The sequence below is a fragment of the Haliaeetus leucocephalus genome, unplaced genomic scaffold (genome assembly GCF_000737465.1).
Source record: "Haliaeetus leucocephalus isolate CR32 unplaced genomic scaffold, Haliaeetus_leucocephalus-4.0 Scaffold168, whole genome shotgun sequence".
NCBI lineage: Eukaryota > Metazoa > Chordata > Aves > Accipitriformes > Accipitridae > Haliaeetus > Haliaeetus leucocephalus.
Genome location: NW_010972604.1, coordinates 630,958 through 655,165, shown reverse-complemented (window position 1 = coordinate 655,165; position 24,208 = coordinate 630,958). Strand labels below are relative to the sequence as shown.

At 41.8% G+C, this 24,208-nt stretch overlaps 1 protein-coding gene across 1 annotated transcript; it reads right to left on the bottom strand.

The window, feature by feature from the left end:
* Positions 1-377: 377 nt before the first annotated feature.
* On the bottom strand, positions 378-23,215 carry LOC104829316 (putative uncharacterized protein C10orf128). The gene is made up of 6 exons (XM_010563472.1): positions 23,126-23,215; positions 17,732-17,782; positions 16,804-16,914; positions 14,604-14,628; positions 1,699-1,725; positions 378-879 (listed from the first exon to the last, which is right to left on the bottom strand). The coding sequence occupies exons 1-6, from the start codon at positions 23,178-23,180 to the stop codon at positions 834-836; spliced, it is 315 nt and encodes a 104-aa protein (XP_010561774.1). The 5' UTR covers positions 23,181-23,215; the 3' UTR covers positions 378-833.
* Positions 23,216-24,208: the final 993 nt, after the last annotated feature.

Sequence of the window (24,208 nt, the reverse complement as noted above, 5' to 3'; positions counted from 1 at the left end):
GGCTGGGAGACTGAAATTATTCACAATTTCTGATTGAACTTAGTGCATTGTTTTATAATAAAAAAATAGGGATGGGTGAATTTTGGAAATGTCAGATTAGCTTGTTTGTAGAAAGTTGACATGAAATGTTTTCTTTCAGATGTCCAGAAATGTTGGGTTTTTTTAGTATACAAAACTGTTTTCATTTCAATGTTCTAAAAACGAAACATGAAAAACATTATTTAAAAAAGGAGTTTTTCATTTTAAATGACCATAATTCATTTTAAATAGCTGAAATTAGCATTGCCATGAACAGTTAAACAAAAGACATCAGTTCTAAAGCTAAAAAAAAATGTAACTTCAGTGTGAATGAAATGTTGTCATATTAACACAAAACATGTATTTCCCAAAGAACCTGAGAAACCTTGTTTTATTTCAGACTCAAATTAATGATTTTTAAAGTTACTTCCGTCATTATTTACCTAACTTGAAATACGGGCATGACCATAAATTCTGCTGCTGAAATGTGTTTCTACCTTTTTGATTACCCTGTATTTAATTGATTTTAGAAATCAATTCTATGCTTATCACAGACTAAACAGGATCTATTAATGAGCAGAGCTCATCTATTTTATTTTACCTATACATTTCCTTCATATACATGCTGTTGGGGATTGCAGGCTTTTTGTGTGCAGGTGATTGAAGTTAGCATGCACTATAAGCTCTTCCTGTAATCAATCAATCAGTCTTTCAATTAAAGAACAAAGAAAGGAATTGGTATTGGTGAGATTCCTGCCTGTGCACAAGAGACTTCTATTGATCCTCAGATCAGGTAACTGTTGATTCCAAAAGGATTATTGATCATTTGTACTTTGTTTTCCTAGTACATTGATGTCATCTCTGAAAAGAAAGAAAGATCACAGTTAACAATAACTTTCTAGCTTTGCTTTTACTGGGGATGATCCACAGCATCATTGTAAAAGCTGAGCTGGGAGATACCCAGATAAAGATTACAGGAATTCTAGAAAATTATTAATGGAGCTGCTGGAATTACATTCATGAAGTTCCTCCCACTTAACTTTTCTTTTCCTAGATATTTCTTTGTATTTTTGGAGGTATCTGTTTTTCCTAAGTGAATTAACAGGACAAAGGTATGAGTCTGGCTGTTGTGGTGACTCCCAGATGTCTGCTTCACTGCCAGGTAGCAATCCACTAGCAGCACGTAATGCATTTTAGGGCAGCATCCTACTATAAGAACTGCTCCGTATATTGCAGACTCTGGATTATTGTCATTTGGGCCGCTTCCCAGTATTGCACTGCCACATGAGTGGGGAGCAGCCGAGCAGCTCCTGGATCCATATTGTGGCTGCATCTTTCCAAGAGCTTACTACCTGGAGTACCTGCTAATGTGGAGGCAGCTGCGTTGCAGCTGCATAGGGCAGAGAGCCTTGCAGTATGCCTGGGCCTTGTGTTAGGGTATTCCAGGTATACAACTGGGAAGCTGGAGGACAAGGCAGTTAAATTACTTACCTTAGGTGATGCAGAATGTCTGGCAGATCTGGGCTGTCAGTAGGAACTCAGGGTAATCCCACAGCCTTTATTGCTGTGCGACCTTTCCCTTTACCTAGGTGGATGTGCCTTTACAACTTCTGTGTGTCTGCCTAGCACTGTCACTTCACCTCCCTGCTCCACCAGACTCCCCCTTCCCCCAGAACGTACCTGTTTTGGCTCGATCCCATGTTCGACCTGCAAAGTATAGAGAGTGACATTAATTGTGACTTTCAGAGCAGTAATCAAAGATGAGAATGCAAAGAAGCAACATGTTAGGAGTTGGAAATGCAGGAACTTTTCTGCCTTTCTCTTTTCTTCACTGCTCTTAATCTTTTATTCAGTTTTACTCCATCTAGCGTTAGAGCTTGGAAATAAGATGTTTCCTTGCCTTGCGGCCCTCAGCTTGTTTATATTAGATCTCATGACTCCACTGGGAAATGGTATTCATCGTAGTCCCTTTCCTTCAATACTACTTAAGCATTTTCCGATGACTTTGCTAAAGAAAGAACTCGCAGGAGATTTGGCAGGCAGGGACGTGCTGCTTGTAATTTGCCTCAGTCTTTTTTCCTTCTCTGAGAAATGTTGCCACATGTGTCTTTTAGAAAGCTGTGCTGAAATTTTCTGTTCATGCGAAATTCACTTCACTAACCATTGGTGTCTGTAAGAAAGAGTTGAGACCTTATTCTCATCTTTCTAGTTTGAACTGGGCATACAGTCCACGGGAGAGCATATGGTGAGGCATATATAGGCTGGAATCAAAGGGATTTTTTCTGTTCTGCTCCATTTCCTCGCTTATTTCTTTCTCCAGTTTGGGACTGGGGTGAGTCAGCATAGCTCTATAAGGTGGCAGTGCCTGCACTTTCCTGCAGTGCTTTCACAGCTAGGTTCCCATACTGCCTGCTTTGCCCAGCCTTCAGGGAGCTTCCAGAGCATCCAGGGAAGGTGTCTGCTGAAGTGCGAGGAGGGAAGCTGGCCAGCACCTGCTGCCAGCCTGCTTGCCTGCAGTCTGGTGACCACACTGGAGGTATCCGGGGGTTGTCTTGGCCTTCTTTTGCCTGCACCAGTCTGGCACTTTGCAGACACAAGGAATTTCTTTTAGTGACACAGTTCTGATGTTACCCAGGATGTCATGGTTATGCAGCAGTATTTTTCAGCTTCTTCCAAATGGTTTGTGGTAGCTCTTTCCCAGAAAGGATAGGCATTTCAAAACATAATCAGGGGACCTGATATGGGCTGCGCTTATGAACTTATCAAAATTTCTTCACACAAAATAACACAGATTTAAGCATGTGAACTATGTTACATGAATTTCTGCCTGCCTGGAACTGTAGTCATTAAAAAAAAAAAATAAATAAAAAAATCTATGGATTAGGTTCAGGGATGCTTACTTGATCCCTTTACCCTGCCTGTGTCAGAGGAGAACAAGGTGGCAGGGAACTGCTGGGAAGGGCATTGTCTTTCAGCACCATTCCTAAGTGACTGCATGCCTGTGGCAGGCACTGCTAATCCTAAATACTCAATTCTCTGCATACAAAAAGAGTAAAGAAGAGACTGGTTGCAAGGCGAGTGCTCTTCTCCATGTAGCTCAACATAATCAGTAAGTCACCTAAAGAGAGTGGCTTTCTTGCTGGTGCCCTCAGGCAGCCCTCCCACTGTTGACAATGCCAGTTGCTTCAGGAAAAGATGGTCCAGCCTTGTCCAGCACCTCAGCTGTAATATTTTACTACTTCCTTTGTGCCAGATGTCCTTGAACAGCCTGATCTCTCTGAAAATGATTTTTATGTTATACTGCATAGATTTTTGGCAAGGCCAGTTCCCTGAGGCAGTGGAGATGCGTGACTGCCTGACCAGAACGTGTGGCTGTGCTGGCAGGGAGTGGGAAGCAGAGCAGGAGTGTCTCTGGACATGGGAGGCTCCATTGGTCCCACGCTTTGCTCTCCTCCAGGGAGTCGTGGAAGCTTACTCAGAGGAACCAGTTTACAAACACTTTAAAAACAGCATTTCCACCTAAAGGGGTACTTATTCTTCTGCACTTGTCTCCAGCTCCCGGCCCCTTCCTCCATCTCTCCTGTGCCAGCACAAGCATTTCAATGTCTGTGTAGTAAATCAGATTCGGGAGTGGGCCAGGTGTTGTTTTTAATGCACAAAAAGTAACCTAGTTACTTTTCAGCCAGTGATTTTGTATTTTTCTGTTTACAAGTCCATACAAATTTTCCATTGAAGCTGTGGGCCTCTGTGAAGTGTTTTTAAGCCTAATTTAAACATGTATGGAAAGCTTTTAAGCCCATAAACTTCTGTGAACCCATGATAAATACCCCATGGATCCCCAAGCATTTGCAGCCTACAAGGGAGAAGTCAGCATCACTTTGTGTGATACTTGCTCATTTCTTTCAGCTTGCTATTTGTTCCCTGACACCAGGCTGTAAAGTGCACATGGAATATGGAGGTGGGTGGTTATAAGCAACAACCAGAAGATAAACAAACTTAGCTTTGCTGATACCTAGTACAGGTCCTTCAAGGCAGAGCTCTTGGAGAGCAAGAGATCAGGGAACTGAAATAAAATGATCTGACAGACTATGTACATGATCTTAAAAAAGGATCTATAAATAATCTTATTTTCTGAGAAGTCACTGAAAAAAGGCTCCTAGGAGTCCATCTGGAATCAGTGATTTATTTTTCATATGTTTAGTGTGAACTTGTCCAGAAATTCAGTTGGATACAGGAAATTCTGTGAGTTGGAATATGCAGGAGCTCTGATTTGACTCTGTTCTTTTCTGGCTAAGACCTGTGGCACTTTGAGTCTCTTGCGTCAGGAGGCCTTGTTTTGTTTTTAAGCTGTCCTTTAGCTATGATAGCAGCTTTCATTCCTAGCTAATCCCATGTTGTCACCTCTCTGACAAGCCCTAGTCAACATAAAAATACTCAGTCTGGATGGCAGATGGGTGCTGCCTGGGAGCAGGAAGCTCTCTGCTTGGTGGCATCTAATATTTAAGTTACCCTGGGTGTCTGTTGACAGGAATGAAGAGGGTACTCCTCCAGAAATATTTCTGATTTTTTTTTTTTATCCAGACTCGCAGCAGCTCCAGGGAATGGTAAGGTTACTCATTTATTGCTGGAATCAGTGGCACCAGCAAGTTTGCCAGCAGAGACCACGATGGCTGTGGAAGGAATTGCCTCTGACAGGTGTCTGAGTATTATGAGGAAAGAATTCTCCTGACTCAGCAGGTTTGAGACCAACTCTTAAAATCAAATGATTTAGAGCTATTCAAGACTAGCCTCAAGAAGTTGTGCAGAGGGGTAGGAAGGAGTAAGGATTCCTCCCTGTTTGGCAGCTGTGAAAAGGTCAGCCACAAATGCAGCCCTAGATCTGAAGGGAGCACAGGCGTCCTGGGCCAGATGCTCTCCCAGGGAATGTGGAGAGTGGCCAGGGAGGAGCAAAAAATAGACAGAAGTGTGGCTCTGCCTGTCAGGCTGGTAGCTGGTATCAGTGAAGTATGCTGTATCCTGGAAACAGGTTTAATGAATTAATCTCACCCTAACAGTCTGGGCTATACGTATGTGTATATATAAAAAACTGTCTCTGTGTGCGTATATGTCTGTACATGAAGTATTCCCTCCATTCAGGAATGGTTCTAAGAGGATCTGAGAGCCTGACAGTACCTACAGAGTGTCTTAGTGCTGCTTTTTAAAGCCTGGTGTTCCCAACACAGTGCAAAGCTTAGTGTCCTTGGTTTTGAAGTGTGTGATATAAAGATTAATTTCATTTTATGGAAAGGGCAACCTGAGCTAAAGTAGCTTGTCCAAGGTTGTTCAGAAGAACAAGTTTGGCTAGACAGGACAGTGACAGAACCAGGTAGAAAAGCCAGTTCATTGCTCTGGTCACTGGTGACCATTGCCTCATGTCCTGGTTTCAGCTGGGATAGAGTTAACTGTCTTCCTAGTAGCTGGTACGGTGCTATGTTTTGAGTTCAGTATGTGAAGAATGTTGATAACACTGATGTTTTCAGTTGTTGCTCAGTAGTTCAGTAGTGTTTAGACTATAGTCAAGGATTTTTCAGCTCCTCATGCCCAGCCAGGGCACAAGAAGTTGGCACAGGGCAGAGCCAGGGCACCTGACCCAAACTGGCCAACAGTGTATTCCATACCATGTGACATCCCATCTAGTTTAGGAACTGGGAAGTGGGGGGGCAGGGAATCGCCACTCGGGGACTGGCTGGGTGTCGGTCGGCGGGTGGTGAGCAATTGCCCTGCGCATCATTTGTACATTCCAGTCCTTTTATTACTACTGTTGTCATTTTATTAGTGTTATCATTATCATTATTAGTTTCTTCTTTTCTGTTCTATTAAACCGTTCTTATCTCAACCCACGAGTTTTACTTCTTTTTCCCGATTTTTCTCCCCCATCCCACTGGATGGGGGAGAGTGAGTGAGCGGCTGCGTGGTGCTTAGTTGCTGGCTGGGGTTACACCACGACACCTCAACACAGAATGGGGAATTACAATTTGTTTCTGCAAATGTGTTTGTGCAAGGAGTTGAGACAGCCATTTCTGCTGAGATCATTTGCTCATTTTTTTTAACATTTACACAAACATGCATGGAGTTGTTTCGGTCATCTCTGTTCATACTTACGCTTATTTGCAATAGCATGCATTATTATGGCATTTGTGCAGCTTTTAAATATTTTTCATTAAACTCAGTTCCCAGGATGCATACTGAGAAAACCTAAGGCAGTGAATACAGCCTTCAGTCTATCAGCCACCCTAATCCCTACAGTGTTGAGCAAGGAATTGGGCCTGCTTTGGTGTATCAGCAAGGCCAGACTCATCTTGTGCAGGTTGTATCTGCTCCTTAGCGAAGTGCAAATGCACTTCTGCGTAAGAGGACTGTAGCTCTCCAAGCTGTCTTCCACTCCCATTCTCCCAATAGTTGATCACTACTGATATTTGGCCATGGTGGCCAATGTGAAGGAAGGCTCTGCAGTCAAAGCAGACCGCAAAGGAATAATTTTTGATTGATTTTTTGCAAGGCTTATTTAGATCATGGAGGAGGCTAAGTGTCTTTGCTGGCTCTGTTTTTCCTTATTTCTAAGCCTCTAGAAAGTTACGAAAACTTTATATTGACCTGATGATTGGGTTGTTTGTAGCATGTATTAGTTGACAGAATGAAAGACCTTGTGAAGGGCTGCTTGAAAAAACAAGGAAAAAAGAAAAGGAGTGGCAAGTGAAAGAACAGCTTAGGATATAGCTGAGGGATGTTAAGAGAAAACATTCAAGTCTTTGACCCCAGAGATATCAAATTTCGGCTGAATCTACATGACTGACTTTCTCCAGATCCAAGAAGGCGACACTGACTGTCATAGTTTAAAAGGAATATGCCTGGGAGAGGAAACAGGAAAAAGAGGCTTGTTTTAGTAGAACAAAGATGGATGCAGGCAACTCAGTGGCTCTAAGGAAATTGAGGATTACTGAAGAAATCCAGGAAGCTGTCTGGATTACCGGGGATTTAGAGAGAACAGGGGTGCATGTAGGGTACGGCTGATTCTTTCCCTTTGATGCTTCACTTCTGTTGTTGCAAGATGCTTTATGACCATGCATGAAGCTACTTTGAACTGGTCACAGCTCCTGTAAGGAGGAACTGTAGCACTAAAACTCAGTTTTGCCTCCTCTGCAAGTCCAGAAGATACCTGGGGGACATGGGAATGGAACTGTGAAAGATGAAGACTCAAGGCCAAAGGGTGCGCTCAGCCCAGAGCAAGGACAGGGTTGCAGTTGGTCTGTCCAAAAGCAGTGGTCTGGAAGGTATGGGGGGAGCTGTGGCATACTTTGTATTGTATAAGCACCACCACTTCTAGTCCTCCACGTGGGAAGAAACAGACACCCGCAGGCTACAGAAGGGGGATGAAGAAAGCCCAGTGGGCACTGGGAAAGATAGCCAGGATGGAGATGGGAGAATAGATGGACTAGGAGGCAACAGGGCTCTGCCATTTCCATCAACTACAATGATGGGTGTAGGCAGGTGAAAGCTGGATAGAGTCTGAAGCTTTTTGATATGTTCTCCAGTGCTTTTTCTTCTCTGCTTTCCCATATCCCTCTGCTCAACCTTGCTTTTTCCAGACCAGACAATGTTTTCTTTCTATGGCAGGAATGCCATGGCTGCACACAACAAGGGCAAAACTGAGCTGAGTGGGGAAAGGGAGTTAAGTGGTGCGGCTGGGGCAGATCTACTGGGGTGTGCCTTTGTGGGACTATATGAAGTGATTTTTGTGCCAGGGAGGCCCATCCGTGCTGCAGTGTGAGCTGCTTTCTGCCAGGTGTGTTTCTGGCAGCTCCAGTTTCTGACAGCTGAAGCTCTTGTTTGTTATATTTGTTGTTGAAAAACATCTTGGAGGATTCAGTCTGTTCCAGGCACTGTTCTGCTAATGAAGAAATATGAGATGCCTCAGGAAGGACTGCCCATGAGAAACCCATCAAGTGCCAATAGTTTTGAATGGCTTCTGATAACTTTTCCATTTCATAAGTCACTGTTTGTTGGGGTTTTTCTTTCTCTCTTTTTTTTTTTGTTTGTTTGGTTTTTTCTTTTTTTCTTTTTTGCAAGGCTAGTGAGTTGAGTTTGCAATTTGAGTCAGTTGCAGTTTGAGTGAATGGTAGGCAGAGTCATCTATTACATCTAAAGAAGAAAGTACTTTTTGAAAATTAGGATTCTTCATTGTTACACGTTTGAAGGCCAGGCTGGGAAGAGACTGAGCAGCTGGGACTCTGTGTGAAAGGCTAAGCCAACTCACCTTTTCAAACCATTCCATACCAAGACTTGTCTTCTGGTAAGATTGGTGACACTCCATCGCTTTCCTCAGAATACCAGTGACTGCTTAACAAATTCCTTTCCTATGCCTGTACTTCTTACTTGCATCCCATGTGTTGGAAGAGGTGAATTAGAAAGACAAAAGACAGCGGGGCAGCAACTGAGGGAGCATGTCTAAGCAATAGGAAACTTGGAAGGTGGAGACTGTAATCTTGCAGGTGAAGATGGGATGTTATAGTGTCCATCTCCTGGGGGCATATGACAGACGTAGATTTATGCCTAGGAAAATGTGTGCTTTTTCATATCCATTGGCAGTTGACAATGTTTGTTAGTGCTTTGTAGTGATAGACAATTAAGTGGTTACATATTTTGTGTAATGTGTCATTGATTTCATAGGTGACTTCACCTCTGCATAGGTGTCCAAACAAATCCTATATTAACTTTTTAATGGGGGTCTTAGCAGGAAGGCCACAACTTGAATGAAATGTGGAGAATGAACTAGCCTCATTCCAGGTATCTCCAGGCTGGGAAAATGTACTCTTAAAGTCAGGTCAGTGCATAGAAAAATCTGTCTCCGAGTCTGACGTATTTCCACAGGAGGGAATTACTTCATTGAAAAGTAGTTAAAAATCACAAAAGTTTCTGTAACATGGCTTAAAATAACCCACACCAATCCCTGTTTCCTGCTCTCTTCATTTAAAAATCTTCTTCTGTGGAGAGGACATCTTAGCTACTCTGATTAAGAACTGGATAAAGATAATTCCTTTGCAGATTTATTTTTAGCATCATGCTATTTCAAGTACTTTTGCCATTGAACTTGGCTATAGTAGAACAGCAGTATGTGCTTGCATCTTAAGCAAATATGATCTCAGTCGATAGTAGAGCAGTTGAGACAGTATCGCTCCCTGGCTCCAGACTGAATGTATAGTGTAATGTGTGAATAGTTGATACAGTATCTGAGTCACTGCAATGCATTTCAATGCCCAGCGTCCTACTCAAGCTGTGTTCTAGATCTTGATTCTTTTTCCATGCTCACCACTCTTCCAGTGACATGTTCAGACAAAGCCAAAATCTCTTTTCTTTGAATGTGTATTCACTTATGCACTTTGATTTGTAAATTTTGGGCCTGTTTTCCAAAGGACTCACACCTGTGGCTTTCTTAAGTACCTTAGCATCAAAACCAAGTCTCCAGTTAAGTTTATTTATGAGCTCAGACTCTGGTGATTAGACAGGTTGTGTCTCTCATTTGCAGCTGATAGTATCAGTGATACGACTCATGCCTACTTCCTGTTTTGTAAATGATGCATTCTGCAGTTCACAGTATTACAGACCAGTTTGGATTATTTAGATCAGAAAGAACTGCTCTCCTCTCCAAAACAAGAGATTTTTCTTTCTATCTGACTTTAAACCTGTTTGAAGGATATGAAATTGTTAGATCAGACCCTGTTCACTATCTCTGCCTGTCAGTGCAGCTGGCTACAGACCCAAACATGACAAAATGCTAGGAAAAATGTTCTTGGCTGAAATGTTTAGGCTGAGACAGTTCTGCTAGTTGGAAGAAAGTGCAGCTCAACTTTCAAACTTGCATATGATTGCCCACACCTAGTCTTTGCCATGCCATCCATCTCTGATGTTTATATTTTCCAAGTGGATGATTTCACCTCCTATGTAATCCATGGCGCTGCTTTTAGAGTTAAACAATGAGGAGACTGGAGGCTTTCAACATGCGATAACATTCTAAACTCTCTTCCATTTGCCTGAAGAATGCTCTGATTCTCAGGAGTACCTTGTTTCCCAAGCATAGCCTAGCAAAGGAAAGAGAAGTCAGTCCCTTTAGAAGGAGTCAAGTGGGAAAATACAAGCGAACATATAGATGATGCTTTGGGTAGCAAAAGAAGATCACTGATATGCTTAGCACTTGGCTGATGCAGCTCCCAAGCTCCTTCTCTCCTCCATCAAACATCAGAATGACTTGTGTATTGCATTTAAAACCTGATCTCCTGCTGAGTGATTTACCTAGGGGCCTCTAGAACCCAGTGAGTAGCATGGGGAGTTTTGTTGTGTGCTGTTGCCCAGGATGTGTTGAGGCAACAGATGCCTTTTTGCTATTGCAGGTTTAAAATATGTACCTTTTCCTTTTTAGTAAACATTCTCTGTCTCTCCATCCTTCTCCTTGCCTCTGTATGCCTCTTTCTTTGCCTCCTTCTGTCAAAATAAATCTGGCTGCCATGCACTGTAGTTAACTCAAAATATTGCTAGCATTAAATGTGCCCAGACATTTTTATTAATACATTAAACTTGCATGAAATTTTTAGGCATATAATTTACCAAGCTTGCACCAAGATGGCGTTTGAAACTGACATGAGCTATTAATTAAAAAAGAGGACATTGAATAATTGTCAGTTGACATCTAAATTACTGTTTTGTTAACTGACAGAAGCTTGCCTCAAGCCTCTCTCTCTTCTCAAGTGTTAGTAAATATCCCATTGTCTTTTAGGGCATCACATTAAGAATTGATTGTTTAAATCTTAAAGTTATATACCTGACTAAATAAAGTGGTAAATGATGTTAATTATTTCACAATGAGCTGTCAGTGTCATGTGGGTATAGAAACACTTCTGGTTTAAGTATTTGGGAAAATATCAAGGGGGACTCATCAGAATGCTTCCTGATTTTAGTGGAAACCTGTTCTTGCATTGTCTTGGTTAGGTTCCGTACCAGCTATTCAGCGTTCTAGCATAAAAGATTATCTGCATCAAGGCCTTCAACTGGTTATGAGGCTGAATAACTCCATCGATTATGATGGCACACTGTGCTGGGTGACACCCACTCAGAGTATGTCCCAGCTAGGGAGAGAAATTATTGAGTGGCTTGAGGTGCTTGTGGGAATAATGATGTGAATTTTAAAACAAGATTTGGCTGAAGATGGATTTGTTGAAGGCTCTATCAGTTGGATTAGGATTTTTCCTGAACAAACACTAATAATCATCACTGGTCAAGCAGAAAATGAAGTTATCTGCAGAAGATATGCCAGTTCTCTCTGATCCTAAAGGAGTGCTATCTTAATTATCACTGAAGGTTTCAGGTTGCCTGTATCCCTGAGGGATTCAGCGTGGCTGTATGATTAGTTGGAGTAAATCAGGTGATTTTAGATAATGGACTTTGCTTTATCAAAGGGTTTTCTAGGACTAGCTACTGGCCTAAAAGTGCCATGAATTCAAATCCCCAGGGAATTGAAGCAAGTAGCTAAAATCAGTTTAGACCTAATTATCACATGCTTCTCTGGTGACCTGAAGAAATGGGCAACTACCCCTATGACCTATGGGGAAAAATAAATCAGATAAAATAGAACATACAGCTTGGATTTTCTTGAGGAATCTCCTTGGTATTTATAATACTGTAGCACTTACAGTGCAAGTACTCAGCGTGAGTAATATTTCAATGCTCTTTTCAGGAAATAAACTGGGTGGGATTGTGGTGGCTTTGTGTTTGTGGGGTTTGGGGGATTTTTTTTTTTGGTTGCTGCTGTTAAGAACAGCTACCTCCCATACATCTCCTTTCAGAGATATACAACCTCACCCAGTTAGGCGAAGAATGTTGGAATCCAAAACACGGCATATAACCCCATTCTTTGGGTCAAGTTTGGTCCTACAACAAAGAGATGCCAACATGGGCGAGAGTCCTATGCAAGGCTACCACATATTCAGCTATTACTTGTGCTATAGAGGTCCAGTTCCAACCTTTAAGATATTCCCAGCGAGTATAGGCTGGTTTAACATGTCAACACAAACTCTACCATCTGGAAAGGCCCTATCCTGAAGAAGGTTAGGAGGAAAGATAAAAAAGTACATTGATTCCTGTATGCTGTGTTTCCTTTTGATTCTTTGTGAGTAGATTGCTTAGGTTGCAGAATGATGGTGCAAAACCAACTAAGCTAGTTCTGCATCAACGATCTGACATGTGGAAAAGCATAGCTTTGTGTATAAAACAAAGCACCATATATACTTCCTTGCTAAAAACTGATGTTATCTCAAGACTATCTGCATTTCACTAATCCTACTAAGTATTAGTTTATAGGGACCTGTTTAAATGTTTGCTATGGATCTCATAGTATTTTTACTGTCAGAGTTTCCTCAAGACCAGTAGAAGGCTATACTGTTTCCTCAGATTAACACCTGCATTATAGAACCTCTTAATGATCCATCAAGGAGTAATACATAGATTCCCTGAAGTGAATGAGAACAAAGATTTCTTAGTAAATTACTCAGTGCCACAGTAGAATTGCAAAGTACAACTGCTAAGAAGCGATGGTGGATTTCTAGTTGTTTTCTACTTAACTGAAAGAAGTCATCTTTAACATACATAGTTTTGCCCCCAAACATTGTGGAATTACAGCTTCTCTCCCTGGTCAGTGTTAGTGGCTCTAAGACAAAGAGTTTGTGTATTGTGTCACATTTCCAGCCTTAGGACCAGAATTTTGGCATTAGGTGGGAAACTCTACCTTTTAGCAAACGCCTGTAGACTGGGATGAGGAATCATCAAAGAGGTCAGTGTAAGGTCATCATTAAAGATGTTAAATTTTGCTGCCATGACAAAGTCAGTCACTTCCCTCAGAAAAATCAAAGGATGGTATTGTAGATGTTCAAACTGTCTCTGAGGGAAAATAACACACATAATAAACAGCAAGGGGAGGCAGAAAAGTCTAAAGTGGAGCAGTTTGTAGATCATATCACCTGCATTTCACCCAGGCAGTAAATCTACTGCCTTCTGTGTCTCTTCTTGTCTTTGTCCCACTCCTCCCTTTATTCCCTTTTCTCTTGACTTGGGTCCCTGGCGTTTCTGTTCTGGCTTAGCTCTTTCTCATGCCCTTCCCACTCATTTGCACTGTCCATACTGTCCTTAATACACCAGAAAGTTTACTGGGTATTGTATGTTTGTTCTTCTGGCCATATAATAGTCCTCATCTCTTTTAGGTTAATACACAGAAATTGTCAGTGTCTTGTAAGAGAATAGAGTGTTACTAGAAAGGAAACGTTTTGTGACAGCTGTGTTTGTTAGGTTGGGGAAGTGTCTCCCTGGGAAAACGACAGGTGCTTCACGGCTGGGGCCCTTCTCTGTTGGACAGGCAAAACCGATATTGAAGTACTTGCTGCAAGGGATGCCCTTGCTTTGATCTTCAACTGAGTGTTTACATATGCTGTGCTCTCTTTATGAGGTACGACTGATGGGGACATCCTTCTATCCAGCTCTCTGAGAGAGTCCAAAAGCCGTTTCTTAGATCATTGAGTACAGCTGTTGCCTTCAGTTTGTGAAAATGCTGATTAATTAATGTTTGGGTCTTTTTAGTCACTCATAAAATGTCTCAAAGGGACACAAAAAAGTGTCCACATATGTAGATTACCATGAGCCAACAAACAACTTGCAGTCCAGAGCCCCTGCTCCTGTACATCTCTACCCTATTGCCTGTCCTTGGAGGAGTTGAGGAGTGGCCATTGCCTAAGCAGTCTAGCGTTGCCTCTTCTGCCTGTGAACACCTCGGGTGCTCAAAACCTAAAACGATCTTACTGTTTCTGGATGAGGAGGAAGGTGAAGGGCAAAAATGTATCCCTTCCAGCAGGAATGATCACTGCATGACCTTGACCTGTAAGAGCCTCAAGTGAAGGGACTTCTCAGAACTGAGATCCAGACACAGTAACTGGGAAATCTTGGATGAAGCCATTTATCCTGGTTTACTCTTTCCCCTCTCTTTCCCCTCTCTTTCCCCTCTCTTTCCCCTCTCTTTCCCCTCTCTTTCCCCTCTCTTTCCCCTCTCTTTCCCCTCTCTTTCCCCTCTCTTTCCCCTCTCTGTTTCGGAAAAAATATGGAAAATTTCTAGCAATGTCAAAAAAAATCCAACTTCAGCACTTTTGAAACAAGACCTTTGGCTTTCATTCCTCAAAAATGTTTTTTGTTAATGAGTTTGCTATTATAATACATAGTACAAAATTTAAAAAAAAAAAGCTTAATCAAAAGTGTTTGAAGGATTTTCTTTTTTAAAAGAATCTCAGGCTGCTGGGATTTCTGAAATGTCAAAATCCTGTTACAAGGAATTTCCTTTTTCCACACAGATCCACTAGATGCACTGCGTATAATGGTCCTCCAGAGGCTTGCATGTGTGTTATGTGTTATCATTCAAATCACAGTTGTGGGGAAGCATCATGCATAAAGAGGGGAGTTAAACATTACAGTTTGTATATTACACTGCCTCAGAAAATCCATGGGGCAATGAGTCTTACCTTCTATCCATTTTGCCATCTGAGTCTAAAGAGAGAACAGGAAAATGTGGTTAGTTAAGAAACCAGGAACAGAGTGGTGATAGGCCTGCTCAGAAGTTGTGAGGATGCAACCAGGAGAACACAGTTACAGCAGGTGAAGATCTAGCCATCCTTTCTAAGGCAACACTCTTTGATATTAGTAGTGTCATGCAACCTTCCTAAAGACCTTCTTGATTCTTCCAGCTGGAATATCTCATGTCAATTTTCTCAGAGCTGTATCTTTGCTAATATTTTGGCTATATTGAGTTAGAGTGTAGCACATCCCCAGAGTGTCATGAGAAACAACTGTGAGGGCAGATGCTTGATGAGAATGAGGCAGAAGCAGTTTCCCTTTAGGCCTGCTAAAGAAAGCATCAGCTATTTGTCTTCCAGGAAGTGGTATTCCATTTTCATTTGTAGCCTCATGTGGTACCTGGGGAGTCTGTTTGCAAAATTATGCTCTAAAAGACCAGTGTTTACTGTAAATAGGATGGAATTGGGTCATGGCTGATGGGCTGAGCTCACCATAGCAGTGCTGGGCCCAGAGAGCTCAGTCTATTTCACTCCAAGTCTAATAGTTGAGACCACTCTGCTCTCCTCTTTACCAAGCAAGAGTCTGTGACTACTGCTGAAGCAGTGTGTCATGGCACATTGCTGACTTAGTAGGGCTAGACAGTTCTGGATGCTGGAAAGCTACCTCTCATTTGTTGTGTAAGGTTACTGCAAAGATCTAGCCACAGAAGCAAATGTTTCTGGATACAGTGGATGGAACAAACAGGTCCTAGTCCTGTGCTGTAGCAGCCTGACTGAGTTCTCTCACTGCGTTTTCCTTGTTTAATGTCCGACTCATTGTCATGGTGGAAACTGGCTACATTTATCAGAATTTCCCTGTTTTTAAAAGTAGACTGCAAGAGCTGGTACTTCGCATGCAACCAGAGCCACAAAGGTGCTTTTTTGAAATTCAGCATGGAAATGCCATACAGAAAGCAATGTTTTCAGTCCCCAAACTCTCTTATTATAGTCCCTCTTCTTTCAGTAAAGATTATTTCCCCGCTTATTTCATGAGATTGCTTTACTGCTTCCTTTTCTGCTGTGATTTCCCTCCAAGCCAAATTTTTATGTGCTACTAGGAGTACAGGCCTCTCTTGCCAAGCAAAATGTAGGTTGCAAAGATTTGCCTTAGTAAAGTCCCAGGACGCTTTTTTGCAAAAAAGAACAGCTTATACTGATGTTCTGGTCAACCTGTTAGGACTCTGCATTTCCTCAATTGCCACTATCTGTTGCTATTGGTTTTGCTATGATTTTTATTTCTAGCTCAACTGCAGTTGATTGTTACTGTGTGCTGTTACTTCATTCTGCAGATGACAGTTATATTCAGCAGTGGAAGAAATTATCACAATATTTGCTCTACAGTGCTCTGTGAAGCACTTCAGAGTCCTGTCAAGTAAGAAAGGCTCTGTGCGGAGGATGAAGGGCCAAGAATCAGCATTGCTTCTGGGGAGGCCCATGGGACAAATTCTGCCTGTCGCTAGCTTCTGTCTAGTGCAATGATGGGCATTATTCAGTTTATCTTTAAGATTTTGGATTTGAATCCAAAACCATGGGTTGTAAACTGCTGGTCCAAAGTCAAAAGGAGCTGTTGCTACCAGCAGTTATGATGTTAGACCAAAGAGCTTTTTGCCTGTTTCAGATGAAAAACATGCTTTCCTGTAGCAACTTGAAAATCAGTCACAGTGGAAAAGTTATAGAGAGTTTTGCTATGTACTCTGATGGAAACTGCGTATCTTAGTCAGTCACATTTGTAGGAAAAGTCCAGAATCAGTGAAATAAATAGCAAATTTGGCTGTGAAGTGTGAGCAAGCCTCTTGCCCATCCTGCAAATCCAAGGCTCTATGTTGAATAGAGAGAATTTTGTTTTAAAAATTAATTATTCTAAGATACCCAGGCAGTATGCTGAAGTGAATTCTATTTCTCTTGTAAGGCTAAAGAGCAGAGTTGGTTATACTGAAATGTGAATCTGCTATTCTAGGGACTCCAGCACTTCAGACACTTAAAAGTTCTTCACAGCAAAACCAGAGCTGTGGTACATACACAATTCCTAACACTGAAGTTCAGATCTGCTGTATCAGAATATAAGGAGATCTAGATCTCTGGATAAGAAATCAGGAGTATTTTTTCTTACCTCCAAAGACATTGTCAATCATTTGGTTTTTGATCATGCAAATTATTACTGCAACAAAAGCGATTGCTAGAAATGCTCCCAGAGTAACTCCTATAATAACATATGTGAAATCTGCAAAAATTGAAAACAAGTCAGTGAGTATAAACCACTATGTAATAAATACAGTCTTTGTGTTTCAGATGTGACACAAAGTTTCCAAATTTTAAATTAATCCCTAAAAAAAAAAAAAAAAAAATCATATTTATTCTTCAGAAGGGCCTTATAATGCTGAGCCAGACTAGGTAGCTGAGAAGAGTCTACACTTTTAACCTGCTGCACATCATGAAACCCTGTGAACCTGTGGCTAAGGGGCTCAATTCTGGTTTATGATAATGAACAACTTTATCCTTTGGTGTGTGCAGGTCTCTGTTGAGTTTTAGAACTAGGGCTCTACTTTTCCCCTCAAAGTGAAATTCCTCATCCCCACTCCCTTGCCACTCTGCATCCTGCTTCCCATAGCTTCATATGCACAGCTTCATCTCCACCTCCCAGTCTCCAGCCTTCTGCCTTGCTTGACTATTCTGCCTCTATAAGTCTTCACTGGGAGGAAGTAGGAGAATTTTTACATGTAAACTATGAACCATATTGTGATTTTTGCACCACTGTTTGTACATAAGAGTCCACCTTCACCTGTCAGGCAGGAGGGTGCCTGTGTTCAGGATCTGTGTTCCAGACTCTGTCCTCCCTATGGTCATTATATTTACCTAAAAATAATTTAAAAGCCCCAGTCACACAACAGGACTCTGCTGTGCTAGGCAAAATACAAACATGCAACCAGATGATTATCTTCACATAAAAATTACTTAGTCTTCTAAGAACATTCATTTTTGTTATATTTGCTTTGCCCCTAACTTCCTGTCTGGAAGCGAAAATCTCACCATGAACTCACCTATTTCCTCCTCTAAGTTTCCAGAAGCATAGACCTTTGCTCTCCAAAAATCTGAAATGAAAATATTTTAGCCTGTTAGGACATCAAGGAGAATGCTCTATATTCAAGCAGAATGCCATATCTGGCTGTTTCCAAGGGGATGGTTGATCCTAGTAAAGCTTAAAAAAGGATCTGAGGCTTCCTGGAGTAGTGAAGTGTTATCAGTCAAGTTAATGAGGACATCCTAGGAATGTGGCCACCACATGCCAGTTTTTGGACAGAATAGAAAATACAATTTTAAAATTTAATGTTGTCTTAGCACTGTTTCCACCTGGAGTTTCTTCACTGTGAGCCTGAGAGCTGCATGCAATACAAGTTGCTATAAATCAAGAAAAAAATTACAGATGCAGTAAAGCTAGTAAGATGTGCTAACAAGAGAGGATATGGTACACCCAACAGCCCTCTCCAGAAAACATGCATCCCAATCCTGCCTGAAGTTCCAGTCTTCAAAATGTGATTTATTGCTGACAGAGAAGAAAGTCTTTTCCTCTTGCAAGAAAATGTTATGGGCTGAAAGCAACCTCTTCAGAGGCTCCCATGCCAAGGTCCCTGTTCATCAGAAGGACACCTTCCCAGCCTTCCCCTTCTCCATAAAGCCGCTGAGCTGTGCTGCCTGATACTTGGAGTGTTCAAGCCCTCAGAAGGGAGTGGCTTTGAAGAAAACAATCCACTCCCACATACTTTTTGAGGGAAACAGATTCAAAATCTTAAAAAAAAAACCCAACAAAAAAACCCAAACAAAACCAAGAAAAAGAGCAGTCATGTTTAGTTTTAATGTTGCTTGCTTATTATTGGAAATGGCTAAAAAAGTACACTCAAATGTTTGGGAGTTTTTTTCAGTGGTGGGCATGCAAGGATATTTCTTTTCAAGTAGCTCCAAATGACATAACTGATACGTAGCTGCATGAGGTGCCTGGAGCATGAGAAGGCTTTAAAGGCAGGCATGACTCCTGCATTTTAAACCAGCATGCTGTGAAATTTGTCTCCTGTACATGCTTCAGGCAGAACATGAAGTCCTCTCCTACAGCTATTGCTCTTTGGCAATCCACTGCCTGGGTGACAGTACATATGGGACCTGGTGGGAAGATAGCTGTCTTGCACATAACTGTCTTTTTATAGGCATTCCCCACTGTAGTGGGGAATTGTGAGGAAGTATTGTCTGACTGAAACTCTAGTGGGATTTTAAGGTCTTAAATGCATCCAGTTTTCCTACTGCTAAGGTGTCTAACATTGTAAGTCCCAGCTTACTTCTCCTTTCTCTCCTCTGCTTCTTGTGGAGAAATAATTCTGTCTTCTTGAGGTTTTGGGGGCTGTGCTTTCATTTCTTGTCCAGTAAAATGAATGCTACAAGTATGATTGCTTTTAAACTTGAAGCATAGTCCTCCCACTCCAAATTCATCCATTTGGGTACCTTTACAGAAATCCATCTTGTGTCTGCTTTTCAGACTGATGAAACTCTCTCTCAAGATGAGTGTGGGCTCTGGGGCTTCCACGGTTATGTCAGAAAAATCTGATATATTGGGTGGCTCACAAAAGATTTATTTTTATTTCCTGGTCTTAAATCACATTTCTAATCCCAAATTTTCATAAATTACAAACCAAGCTTCAAAAATCTGGAGATGAGCTTAAAAAAATCTTGAGTTTTAAAGCAAATGTATTTTGGGAACTATAATTCTGAGCTGAACAACCCTTTTTGCCAGACTTTTCTTCATAATTAAAATGTCTGGAAACTTATTTTATACAAGCAGAAATGTTTTCTCTCCAAAAACCCCATGAAACTCTGAGAAGGGAGTTGGGAGGGGTGGGGAATCCAATTGCAGATATGGTCACAAAAGCTGGCTATACTAAATGACCAAGATCAAAGTTACAAAGAAAAGGAAATTTAAAAAAAAAAAGTCTAAGACTACACAGTGGGTGTAAAAAAAAACATAGCTCCTGATTTTCCAGATTAAAACCAGTCTCTTTGCTCTCGCCTGTGAATTTATTTCATTATAAATTTAAAAAAAAACCCTTTCTTCCATCCCCTTAATTATTCTTTGTGCTCACATGAAGAATGTTTTAAATTCAAACATAATAAAAGTGATATTGTATTACTTTTATTATCCTAATGATCATAATACATAGACCTTAATGTATGCTTTCTAATGGAATTAAACCAGTGACAGATTATGTGTTTTATGGCAGAAATAATATTTTACATGGAATATTTTATGTAGGTCAGTTTAATATATTGAGATTAAATTATTAGTTTCTTTTTAAAAAGGGAGGGAGGGAAATCTCTGAAAACCCACAGGACTAGAGAGAACATTTTCAATTCATACTTTCAATATGGTTTTAATTAAGGTTTAATATCACTTACTGGATGCTGCTTAAATACTGTTTGCTTTTGAGGACTGTGTTAGATAGCCAGCTTCTGTTTGTTTCAGTTTCTTCTTAGGTGGAAAGAAGTGGATTGACTAAGTCAAACACATACATGTTGCTGTTTGACCTAGATCTTCAATTTAGATCTTTTGGGGATGTACACAAACCTCCTGGTACAGAGGGGTTAGAAATGATGCCTCAAATCCTGCAGTGCTCCAGTCCCAGTGCTAGCTTTCTGACCCCTTGTCTCTGTATACTGGGTTTAGACTAACTCCATTGCCTTGTACAAACCCTCTGGGCTTGGAGAATATTTGCTTCTGTGTGGAAGAGCCTTGCAGATGAATTTGATATCTATACTTGAGTGACCCATGGTTCATTTTTCAAAGGGTCTTGAAGCAACTGACAGTGCTTTCTCAACTCTCCTGTGTGCCTCAGAGGCAACATGCAACTGGTGCTATAATGGAGATGTGCCCCCCAAAGCCCTGGCAGCACTGGGAGGCTGGTGGGAGGCATGGGCTGTGTCTCCAACTGGTGGGGAAAGCTTTTCTGCCTGTGTTGTTGGCAGCAAGTCCGGAGATGAGACTGCAGACTAGACAGGTCTTACATTAGAGGTGAGGGAATGGAGAAAGAGTAAGTGTGAATCTGCTGCAGCAGCCTGCCTGAGGAGCTGGGCTCGGTCGGGTATGCTGGAGCCAGGCATGCAGCTAAGGAAGCTTTTGCTTCTGGCTGCCCACTGCAGTCCTCTGCCAGTATGGTTACCTCCCACAAGGTACATCTGCTGAGCAGGTGATGGACCAGCAAATAAATACACCAGGCTGGGACCCCCTGGTCTGTGATCTTGGTGAATCCCCCAGCAGACCTAGCCCTCCTCAGACCTGCTGTGCATGGAGCTAGGCTAAGCAGAAAACAGCTTCTGAGCCACACTGAGGGATGTCCTGTTCTCCATGTGCCCTCTGCTACATAACTGTGCTCGCGCATTGCCTTGCCCGTAGGTCAGCGCAGTGAGGAAGTGGTGCAGAATGCAATTTGGGTGTAAGATCAGGGAGCAGGAATAGCTCACTTCCCCCACCTTGTGAGATACTGTGAACAACTCCAAGCCATAACCTGCATTGATAAACAGCAACATGTGCCTTGTTTTTCTCAGTGCCCAGCACTCGCCTTAGTCCCTTTGCTCTTGTTGCCTCCTGCTTCCATGTGACTTTCTTCTCCCTTCCTCCCACATCTCAGGTGACTTTCTTCTCCCTTCCTCCCACATCTCAGGTTTCTCCTCATTGCAGCAGATAGTGGCTGGTTCTGTGGCATTGCAGTAGCCAGGGGTTCAGTGCTATTCATCTTTGGGGCAGCAAATGAGAAAGCAAGCAAGTATCTGTGAAAGCCAGAGGTAGGGAAAAAAGGGATGGCTCACAGCGGGTGTCCGAGCAACTCGAGAGTCAAATAAGGAATGCCCAAGGCAACAAAGAGGTTACAAGCAATGATCCTGCTGGAAACCATTCCTGAAAGACATTATTAAAAAAAAAAAAAAAGGTATTTTGGGTGGTATTTAGTGTAGCAAAATTCCCAGCTATGTGTAAATTTCATAAGATAGGCACTGTTGGCATCCAGGCAACTGAGGTCCTTCCTCAGTCCCCAAATTAGAGGCAAAATCCTTCTTTGTAGTAGTAGATGAGGAGTCACTCCTACATGAAGACAGGAATTCTTTGAGCTCTAGTCCTTGCCAGGCACCCCTCCATCCAAGGACTATAGATTTGCCATTGCCTGCACCTATTCATGTGACACTTGGAGGCATGTTAATGCATTTTCCTTGTATCTATTGCAAAGTGCCTTTTGCTGTAGAACATGTCTTGCTGCATCTCTTTGCTGTAAGCAAATGCTACTGCATTAATGGAACTTGTGCCATTTGATTTTTGAACAATAATAAGTAACTAAGGAGCAGGCATTGCTGACTTCACGTCTGTGAGAATGGTTGGTTACCCATGTCCTATGTGGTGGACAGTCTCCATTACTCTGGACTCTGGGAATTGCCTATAGAAAGGTGCAGAGGGCTTGAAGCACTGACAAAAAAGGATAGTGAGAGTAACATATTCCTATGTGTACCCTGAGAAGAACTACAAGAGGATAGAGCACTGCTGTAGGTCTACGGATAGCTTTGCTCGCAGGAGGAGATATCCAGTGGATGCAAGCTGGCGTAGCTGGTCTGCATGCCTCAGGTGGGGCAAACTGCCCTTGTGGGATTCCCCAAGGGTAGATGATGATTTTCTATGAATTTCTGCATAAAGTAGGGTAGTGTGGGAGTTGTTCATTCAGTAAAGATGAGGCTTTTGCCACCAGAGGGTGCCTGCCCCCTTACCTACCGTCCCGGAGACCACAGTAACCCATGAAACTTCTGTCTTTGTAGCTGCTGCCAGCTCCAGCCCCCCCATTACTCCCAATGTTAATATGACCCCTGCTGACACTTCCTATCCATGAGGCTCACTCACCCCCACTTTGTGCAGTGAAGAAGTAACCATGAAATAAGAGGCAAGTTGTGAGAAACACAACTGCTTTGGGCTGGCAGGAAGCATTAGAAGCAGTGCGAGTCAGGAGCATCAAAGTCCTGTAAGTGAGAGTCACAGAGACCAAAAGTGGCTTGCAGATAGCATGTACACAGATCAACTTTTTCCTTATGCTCTACTGAAGTACTGTTTTCTATATAGTGCCAAACAGGGTGCTCAACAGCTCTGCCATCTCATCTGTAAAGATGCAGGTATTTAATTTAATGGTGTCTTCTGGGTTGCGCATAGCTGACCCCTTAGCACTCAGCCAAGGAAAAGTTAGCGAGAAAACTCAGCAAAATACCCCACTGTCTCAACAAATGTTCTTTCTCCAAGGAGCAGAGTTCTAAACAAAGTTTTAAACAACATACATACAATTAGACTGGGAAATAAATAACCCCACCAAGCTCAGGGAAAAAAAGCTCTCAGAAAGGATGGAAAAGAAATATGATGGATCACTTACGGAAGAGAAGAAGAAATGCCATTAGGACTGATATCCAGCTTGTTAGTAAGGCCATTGTGAAGTTTTGAAAACAGAGTGGTTTCACCCAAATTTTCTGAATTTAGCTCTTCTGAAGTGTCTTAAAAAAAAAACAAAAAAAAACAAAAAACCTAAAGCAGGTCACATGACTATATTGGGAAACTACAGTCACATCCTGAGTAGTTACATTTGCAAACAGAAGTTCCCTTTTTTGGGTTTAGGTTCAACACATAAATAAACTCCCTGCCTGAAAGTGTTCTGTGGAGAAGGTAGACAGCCAACAGTCCCAGCCTAGTTCAGCTGTTTTGCTCTCTAAGGGACCTTTAAATGCTAACATTTATTTTTACAAAATTGAAAAAATACTACCGCAGCAAATTGGTCTCTGCTGAAGTCTTCTAAATCCATGGAGATGCAAATGGATTTTCTGTCTTAGAAGGAGACCCTTCTAATGCAATCTCTCTCAAAGTTGCCAGCTTTTTTTTGAATTCAACATGAATGCCATCGTAACATTTTGAGGAGAGGAGTACTTGGCTGAACCCTTTCATAATTTCCAATTTTCCCTTTTTTTTCCCCCATTTCCCATAATTTCCCATTTCCCTTTCACAATCAGCTTTTTCAGGAGCAGAGTGGAAGAAACTCACCATGGCTGCAAAACCATTGCAAGCCAGTTCCTGGAAAAGAACTTCTACCTAAGAAACATGTCTTGACCTAGTAGGAACTAAAAAGCAGGAACTTGCTAGCAGATGATGCTTCTGGTAGGATTCAAGCTTATTCTTTGAACTACAGTGAAAAAACAGATTTTTCTGTTCTTCGGGAAAATTCATCTTTTCAAACAGGTTAACCTGATCCAAAACTGAATGACAGCAAAACATACAAGTAAATATTAAAGCTTTTTGCTAAATGAACCCACTCCTCCCAAATCATTTCAGGTCCATCCTTCAGAGGGGGAAGGCACAAGCACATGGGCCTCATTTTTTTTCAGCAGAGGTCTCTGGAAGATCTCTATTGATTTTACCTCTTGCCTCTTGAAGTACCTTTCTGCTTTAGATTAGTTCTTTGCTGTCT